Genomic DNA, 8,836 nt, shown 5'->3' with positions numbered 1-8,836 from the left:
GAGAGAGAGAGAGAGAGAGAGAGAGAGAGAGAGAGAGAGAGAGAGAGTGTGTGTGTGTGTGTGTGTGTGTGTGTGTGTCTCCACACCAGAGGAATGGTGGTGGCAGGGGGATTCGGGTTTTGGTTTCTGGTAGGGCCCTGGGAGAACCTTTCTCTGTCTTGGGCCTGGGTGTGCTTTTAGCTGATGGCCTGGTCCTGAGGCTGTGGGCTGGCTCTAATCTTCCCTCAGCTGGGAGATCAGAGGTCTACCACGTGCCCAGGGCCTTGGGGGTTTGGGGAGCCCAGACTGGCCTTGCCCTCAGGGAGTTTTCATTCTGGCTGAGAAGGTGGGATTGAGGCAATAAAGCAATCAGATGAATCAATTGGATTCGTATTCTGGACACCTAGGTGTTAGTCCCAGCTCTGCCACCTACACACTGTGTGACTATGGGCATGCCATAGCCCTCTCTGGCCTCAGTGCTCTGGTGTGTACGATGGGTCCTCTTTGGGAGGCAGCCTCCCCCAGATGCTCCTTCCTTGCCTTGCTGCCTCACTCCTCCTCACTCTTCACTTCGAACCTCGGATCAGCTCAGCCGTCACCTCCTCTGGGAAGGCTCTCCTGATTTTCCTAGCTTGGGTACTCCTGTGCTCCTCTGCACTCCCATGCTGGACTGTGACTGCCTGCACCCTCTCAAGTGGATGTGTGTGGGCCGAGGCTTGCACTCTATGCTTGCCATAGAGCCTGGCTCAGAGGAGTCCCCAGGAAATTGGTGTTGAATGGATCAAGCTACAAAAATTAACAGTATAGGGCTTCCCTGGTGGCGCAGTGGTTGAGAGTCCGCCTGCCGATGCAGGGGACACGGGTTCGTGCCCCGGTCTGGGAGGATCCCACATGCTGCGGAGGCTGGGCCTGTGAGCCATGGCCGCTGAGCCTGCGCGTCCGGAGCCTGTGGTCCACAACAGGAGAGGCCACAACAGTGAGAGGCCCGCGTACTGCAAAAAAAAAAAAAAAAAAAAATTAACAGTATAAGAAGAGAGCAAAGTGAGGATGGAGAAGTTGGAAAGGATAGGTCTTAAGGCAGATCCCAGCAGAAACAGAGGTAGTGAAGGAGAAGCAAGACAAGTAGGCATTCCTGGGGGGTCACTTTCGTGTCCCTAAACTAAGAGCAAAGACTGTGGAGCGTGTCTACCTGGGTTAATCCTGGTTCCGCATTCACCAGCTCTGTGATCTTGGACAAGTCATTTAATCTTTCTCTCAAACTTTCCCCATCTTCGAACGGAGGTAATAATAATAATGTCTTTGTAGGTGTGATTGTAAAGATTAATGAGCATGCAAAGTTACAAGTACCTGCTGAATAATAAGTAAAATAAAAAATCAAAATGAGTGCCTGCCGAAGGCTGTTCCTGGCGGCAGGGACACCCTGGCCAGGGCTTTAGTCGCTGGCTGAGTGGCCAGCAAGGTGGCCCATTGCTCCTAAGTTCCAGGCCCTCTCTTCCTCAGACCCATGTGGAAGCCAAGGACACAGCCGCCCTGCTGAGAGCACGGCGGCCCACCCTTGGAGACCGTGACCTCTCGACGACGACGACGGTGGCCCTCCTCGGCCCTCCACCTGCGGCTGGGGCGGGGGCCGCCCATCTCCAAGTCCCCAGCCATGACGACATCAGCGCTGCGGCGCCAGGTGAAGAACATCGTGCACAACTACTCGGAAGCGGAGATCAAGGTGCGCGAGGCCACTAGCAATGACCCGTGGGGTCCGCCCAGCTCACTCATGTCGGAGATTGCCGATCTGACCTTCAACACGGTGGCCTTTGCCGAGGTCATGGGCATGCTGTGGCGGCGGCTCAATGACAGCGGCAAGAACTGGCGGCACGTGTACAAGGCGCTGACGCTGCTGGACTACCTGCTCAAGACAGGCTCCGAGCGGGTGGCCCACCAGTGCCGGGAGAACCTCTACACCATCCAGACGCTCAAGGACTTCCAGTACATCGACCGCGATGGCAAGGACCAGGGTGTCAACGTGCGCGAGAAGGTCAAGCAGGTGATGGCCCTGCTCAAGGACGAGGAGCGCCTCCGGCAGGAGCGAACCCACGCCCTCAAGACCAAGGAGCGCATGGCGTTGGAGGGCACGGGCATCGGCAGCGGGCAGCTGGGCTTCAGCCGTGCCCGCAGTTCCCCGTCCTCCTACAACTGTGAGTGAGCCCAGAGCGTGGCTGGGGACAGAGAGGCAGCCCGAGTTCTGACCCTGGCTCTGTGACCCCAGCTGTGGATAAGAATCCCCACCTCAGAGGGATGTGTGAGGATTCCGTGAGAGAAAGAGGTTGACATGCGAGGCCCAAGGCCCGCACGTAGTAGGTGCCCGACAAGTCAGCGCGAACAATGATGTTATTTATAGGTTTGTTACCGTTAATTCGCTGTCTGGTAGGGGCGTGGTGGCGGAAGCATAGGCTCTGGAGTAGCAGTCCTTATTCTGCCCCTTCCAAGCCATGTGATCTAGACAACCAGCTCTCTGGACCTCAGTTTCCTCGTCTGTAAAGTAGGGATAATTTTGTTTGCCTCAGTTGTTCAATTTGAGAATTAAGTGAGACCTCGGCCCTGTGCACAGACACACAGCACGTGGTGCTGCCAAGGGCATCCTCCTTGATCCCCCCGCTCGAGGGCCCTGCCCTTGGAAACGGGGGCGGCTGCAGAGCATTCTCAGCTCTCCTATCTCGAAGGGAGGCACTTTCCTGATCTGGGGGCGCTCAGGATGACCCTCCTTGACAGTAGGCTGAGAGCCTGGAGAGCTGTGACCGTGACTGGAACCTCTCCCCCTCCCACCGCACTTGACCCCAAGCTGGGTGGGGCGCAGCTGTAAGAGTCCAGGAACTTGAGTCAGGGGACCTGGGTTCAAGTCTTGCTGCAGGACCCTAGCCAGGCACCCCTCAGAGCCGTTGCGAGTCTGTAAAGGAGGGATTGGGCTCTTTTATCGGGGTGGAATGGAAACCTTAGAGAAAGTGCCGAGCACACTGCCTGGCCCTCTGGGGCCCGCGACTGCCAGTTGTTCCCTTCCCCCTCAGTTTCCCTGTCTGAGCCTTAGCTTCCCGGCAAGAGGCGGGCAGGGGAGCCTATGGGTCCCCATGTGGTTACGGAAGCCACGACGGATGGTTGGTCGTTGCAGCCTCCTCCTCATCTCCCCGCTACACCTCCGACCTAGAGCAGGCCCGGCCCCAGACGTCAGGAGAAGAGGAGCTGCAGCTGCAGCTGGCCCTGGCCATGAGCCGCGAGGAGGCTGAGAAGGTAAGGCGCCTCCTGGGGCAGCCGGGGGGCGGAGGGAACTGGAGGAGGGATGGGTGCCTGGATGCCCCACACCTTTGATTCTTAGGCTCTCCTACTCTGGTCCCCAAAGCCCTAGTCCTGCTCCCAAGGACAGCACAGCACCTGTGTGCCTTGGGTTGGGTTACTGGGGTTGGGGTCTGTCTCCCCACCCCCAGTCCTCTCCAGCTGGGCCTGGAAGGGGTAGTGTGTGTGTGGTAGGTTGGCAGTACCGTTTGTCTCATGGGCCTGCTATCGCCTCATGGAGGGGAAGGGGTGAGTGTGCTGACAGACACCTTCCTAGGAGACACAGAAATATGCTGCCCCCCCATCAGCTGTCCTTATGGGGGGCAGGGACAGCCTCCCTGATAGCCTCCTCTCTGCCATCGCCTCTGTGGATCCAGGCAGACCTGGCAGGACACAGCTGGCCTCGCACAGCAGGGCTTGGAGAGCACTCAGGGGACCCAGAAGAGAAGGATGAATCTTCCTGATTTTTAAACTGCATCTCAGATCCAGATTCGGGCAGGGAGAAGACCACACCCATACTGCTGTCTGGGGGCAGGCTGCCCACACCCACTCAGGGTGGGCATTCCTCTCTCCACTGCCCTTACCGGCACAGGGCGATGCTGCCCTTCGGCCCAGGAGTGGGAACACTGGGCCAAGTTCACCCCTCTCTCCCTCCCTCGCAGCCGGTCCCCCCAGCCTCCCACAGGGACGAGGACCTGCAGCTGCAGCTGGCTCTGCACCTGAGCCGGCAGGAGCAGAAGGTAGTGGGCCGGGCCTCCTGTGTTGCTGCTGCTGCTGCTGGTGGAGGTGCTACGCGGGCACTAACTAGGCTCTTCCCCCTCCCCGTGGTGGTCCTGCTGCCCCCGACCTCTCGGCGCCTCCCACCCTACACTCTTGACTCCAGCCAAGGTCCCCTCAAGTCCAGCCTGGGCTGCTCACGCTTTCCTTCTGCAGGAGGTGAGGTCCTGGCGGGGAGATGACTCCCCTGTGGCGAATGGTGCTGGGGCCGGACCCCACCGTCGTCGGGACAGAGAGCCCGAAAGAGAAGAGAGAGAGGAGGAGAAGCTGAAAACCACCCAGGTAGAGGGGACTGGGGGCTGTGGGCTGGCAGAGCCTGGGAAATGAGTTGCGTTAAATATCTGTAAAGAGTGTAGAACAGTGCTTGGTATCTAGTGAGCACTAAGTAATGTTAATTCAATGAAAATAGGGGTGGAGGGGGTTTAGCAGACCCAAGTCCCGTCATGCATGGGCTGATGACTGAACTGGTGGCAAAGTGGGATGCAGAGAATCCTGATCTGAGGTTCCTGGATTTGCTGCCACTTAATGACTTGGCCGCACTGTCACTGTCTTGGCCTCAGTTTCCTCCTCCGTACAGTGGGCTTGTTGGACAGTTCTGGCTCTGACACTCTAGGATCATATGATACTGTGGGTCAAGACTGGGGGTGGCCTCGGGCCTATGGTGCTGAAAACATCTTGGGCTCATACACACACTTTCCAAGAGGGAGGAGTGGGTAGCTGTTGGTAGCAAGGCGACCTTCCAAAGCTGTCCGTGCTATCCCTGGGGTGTCTCTGTACCCTTTCTGCCAATGCTCATTGTGGCCAAGGTTTCTTGGACACTGACTTATAGAAGTAGGCTCATCATAAAATGTCTCTTACCACTGATGGGCCGAGGGGCAGGACAGCTGAGGAAAGCGTCGGGCAGGCCTGCCTTCTGTCCCAGCTCTGCCTCTCCCTGGCTATGTGGCTAATTTGATTCCCCTTTCTGGGCTCCAGCTGGCACATCTGTAAAATGGGCACCCCACCATCTTCCCTACCCACAGCACAGGTTGTTCTGAAGATCAGACACTAAACAGATGAGGAAACATAAACTGGAAAGCACTGTGCAGAGGCGAGGGACCATTAATAGATGTTTGTGGAATGAATAAAGGAGAGAATGAGCTGGAGTGAGGATGACAGGTCAGGGCCCGCCCTTCCTCCAGGTCCCACCCTCTCCTGAGCATGGCCGCCTCTGCCCCCAGCAGTCCTCCATCCTGGACTTGGTGGATATCTTCGCACCAGCCCCGGCCCTGCCCTCCACACACTGTTCTGCGGACCCATGGGACATCCCAGGTGGGCATGCAGGGCTGCAAGGGGCTCCCAGACTGGCCCCAGAGAGCCCCTTCCTTCCCAGCCACTTGCTGGCATCCCCTTCCCACAGGTGAGGGCCACTGGGCAAGCACTGCACCTCTCTGAGCCTCAGCTTCCTCTGTGTCTTGGGGTTGTAGTGAGGGAGGGGGCACATCCGAGGAACTCAGCTCATGGGAAACTCAGAAAAGTTCTCTTGTTGCTTCTGGTCACCCTGGGTTTCCTGGCCCAGCCTGTCCCTGACTGGGAATGTGGCCTGAGCTGCCTATGCCCTGGGGGTGCAGAATCCTGGAATAAGTTGCTGAATATGGGCTCCAGCTTGCTGGGTAGTCCTGAGTCAGCATCCCATCTGTGAAATGAGTCCCTTGGCCTCCCACATTGCTCTGGGTAACTGGGAAGGCCCTGGACTGGGGATTTGAGTGAGCCTGGGGTCACATCTGTGCTGTCCCCATTTCAGGTCTCAGGCCCAGCACAGAGCCCAGTGGCTCGTCCTGGGGGCCTTCGGCAGACCCCTGGTCTCCAGTCTGCTCAGGAAGCATCCTGTCCCAGAGCCAACCCTGGAACTTGCCCCCTATGCTCTCCTCCTCTGAGCCCTGGGGCCGGACCCCAGTGCCGCCTGCTGGACCACCCCCCACAGACTCCTGGGCACAGAACTCCCCCCGCCACAAACTCCTCAACACTGGGGCCGACCCCTGGGGGGCGTTGGTGGAGACCTCCAACACACCTGGTAAGTGGAGGGCCAGGGGGTGTGGCTGAGGGGATGCTGGGTCCCCTTACCTCCAGTGCCAAGGGGCAAGAGATCCTGTGTTAAGAGGGCAGCTTGCCTGGAAAGGGATCAGCCCAGTGCCTGCCCTTTTGCCAACCCATCTCATCTCCCTTTTCCTCCTTGGCTAGTGCTGGACAGTGCCTCGACCTTTGACCCATTTGCCAAGCCTCCAGTATCCACAGAGACCAAGGAGGGGCTAGAGTGTGCCCAGGCCCTGCCCTCCGGGAAGCCCAGCAGTCCTGTGGGTAAGCAGGAGTCAGGGAATGTGCAGCTCTGGGGAAGGAGGGGCCCACCCCGAGCTGGCCTCTGCCTTCTTCCTCTCAGAGAGACCACTCACTCTCCCTACCAGTGAGCTTTATCATTTCTATTCCAGAGCTGGACCTGTTTGGAGACCCCGACCCCAGTTCCAAGCAAAATGGCACAAAGGAGCCAGATGCCTTTGACCTGGATGTGCTGGGGGAAGCACTAACCCAGCCCAGCAAGGACACCCCAGCGCGCCGGACTCCTGAGTCCTTCCTGGGGCCCTCGGCCTCCTCCTTGGTCAACCTTGACTCATTAGTCAAGGCGCCCCAGGCTGCAAAGACCCGGAACCCCTTCCTAACAGGTAGGACACCCCCTCGTCCCTGCTGGGTCTCAACACTGGGGTCCCCTGCTCTCTCTCCGTCTCTTCCTTTACAGCCCAGACCCTGCCCTAAAATCTTAGCTCTTCCCTATTTCTAAGACCCCAGATCTGGCCACCTTGCCCCTTCCCCACTTAGGGCTATGTGGCCCTGGCCCGCTCCAAGTCCCCCAACCCAATCTCGTTCTGCAGGTTTCAGCACTCCATCCCCCACCAACCCGTTCGGCGGGGGCGACCAGGGCAGGCCGACCCTGAACCAGATGCGCACCGGGTCGCCAGCGCTGGGCCTGGCGGCCGGTGGGCCGGTCGGCGGCTCCATGACCTACAGCGCCTCCCTGCCCCTCCCGCTTAGCAGCGTGCCGGCCAGCGTGACCCTCCCCGCCTCGGTCAGCGTGTTCCCCCAAGCCCGCGCCTTCACGCCGCCGTCCCCTGCGAGCCTGCCGCAGCCTCTGCTACCCATCTCAGGCTCCGCCGGGCTGCTCAACCAACCCCCGCAGGCCAGCACCAACCCTTTCCTCTGAGCAACGCCCCCGCCTCCGGCGGGCCGGCGCGTGCACGTGAGGCCCCGCCCCACGTGGACGGCGCTGGGCCACGCCCCCTGGCGTGAGTGGGGCGGGGCTGCCACGCCAGGACCCACCCCGGGAAGGAAGGAAGGCCGAGACTCCGCCCCGAGGCCGGCGCAGATGCTGGTCGCTGGCCTCCGCATCCCACTGACGACTTCACTGGGGCCGAGACCACGCCTCGTAATAAAGACTGGAACCCACGTCCTCAGGTCTCACCAAGTGGACTTTTTGCCGGGCGTGGCGGCCAGGCCCGGACCACAGCACGAATCAGCGGCTGCCGTGGGAACGACTGCTCCACAATGTGGGGCACAAAAATGCTCCCACTTCCTGTACAGCACCCTCAGCCTGGCACCTTCGCTTCCACATGCTCCCCAGACTCTCATTCATTCAACCATTTATCACACATCGGCGCGGGGGATGCTCTAATAGCAAGGGACAATAGACAATTGTTCCCTTGCGCACTCGTTATGTGCTAAGCACTTCAGACAGATTATTTCATTTAATCCTTGCATCAATGTTCTGAGGTAGATAATATTACTCCCACTGAGGAATGGCTACATAATTTGTGCAAAATGCAAACGTGGGGGCCCCTTGTTCAAAATTGGGTTAAGAATGTCAAAACGGGAGCAGCAGAGCGTTAGATCAAGTGCAAAGCCCTTGGCCCTGCTCCCTCTTTATAGGTGAGGTTCAGAGAGGTTAAATGGCATGCTCAAAGTCACAAAGCTAGCGGAGTGGGGCTGCGATTCAGAGTCAGGGGATCTGGCTCCACAGCTCTGAGCTCGCACCCTGGGCCCCAGATTTAATTCACAAATACTGACTGGCTGCTGTGGACAGAGTGCTAGGCTCCTCTGGGAGGGATTCAAGAGTTGCTAAGCCTGCAGCCTCCAGGAGCTCAGAGCTCAGTGGGGCAGGCAAGCCGGATCCAAGAGCCCCCACGATCCTTTGTTTTACTGAATCACCTTACATCTGGCTCTTACTCCTCTCGTCTTTTCACCAGGACTGGCAAGAAACTCAGTTTCAGCCATGATCCCTCCTGGGGGGCTTGTGTGGGGTCTGAGAAACCAAGGGGAGGAGCAGGGCCTGGTACCTCATTCTGAGGGCCACCATGGTGACCCTCACTTCTCTTCTACTCAGTGCTCTCCAACCACTGGGCACTGATGTGTCTTCCGTGCTCAGGGTCTGGCTCTGAAGGCAGCAGGCCAAAGGCCTGGGGTAAAATGGCCTTCCATAGGCCAGAAACACCAAAGTTGGTGGGGGAGGACACAGTGCTGGTCTCCTTCTTAAGGTGGGGGTGGGGAAAGGAGCTGCTTTGTTTTTTTGGAGGGAGTCAGTCCTACTGTACCTGTTACAGGCAGAGTGGACAAGAGCATCTACTTAAGAGTCAGACCGACAGCATTCAAAACTGCTCTAAGGTTTGCACTTAATAATCACTTAGTAATAAGTGGTTATGCTCCCTGACCTTGAGTAAATTACTTAACCTCTCTATGA

At 58.4% G+C, this 8,836-nt stretch overlaps 1 protein-coding gene across 1 annotated transcript in view; it reads left to right on the top strand.

Annotated features, from left to right (window-relative positions):
- EPN3 (epsin 3) overlaps positions 1–8,836 on the top strand; it is an 11,027-nt gene extending 2,191 nt beyond the window's left edge. The window contains exons 2-10 of the mRNA XM_027094834.1: positions 1,480–2,168; positions 3,137–3,255; positions 3,960–4,037; positions 4,231–4,356; positions 5,256–5,385; positions 5,858–6,127; positions 6,295–6,411; positions 6,540–6,770; positions 6,978–8,836. Of these exons, the coding sequence (XP_026950635.1) occupies positions 1,631–2,168; positions 3,137–3,255; positions 3,960–4,037; positions 4,231–4,356; positions 5,256–5,385; positions 5,858–6,127; positions 6,295–6,411; positions 6,540–6,770; positions 6,978–7,306 (1,938 nt within the window). The 5' untranslated portion in view covers positions 1,480–1,630 and the 3' untranslated portion in view covers positions 7,307–8,836. The remainder of the gene's footprint in view (positions 1–1,479; positions 2,169–3,136; positions 3,256–3,959; positions 4,038–4,230; positions 4,357–5,255; positions 5,386–5,857; positions 6,128–6,294; positions 6,412–6,539; positions 6,771–6,977) is intronic.

The sequence above is a fragment of the Aethalodelphis obliquidens genome, unplaced genomic scaffold, assembly GCF_003676395.1.
Source record: "Aethalodelphis obliquidens isolate GAN/ISIS:26980383/991018 unplaced genomic scaffold, ASM367639v1 scaffold89, whole genome shotgun sequence".
In the NCBI taxonomy this organism is placed as follows: domain Eukaryota; kingdom Metazoa; phylum Chordata; class Mammalia; order Artiodactyla; family Delphinidae; genus Aethalodelphis; species Aethalodelphis obliquidens.
The sequence above is the reverse complement of the archived record's forward strand: the minus strand, read 5'-3'. Positions and strand labels throughout refer to the sequence as shown.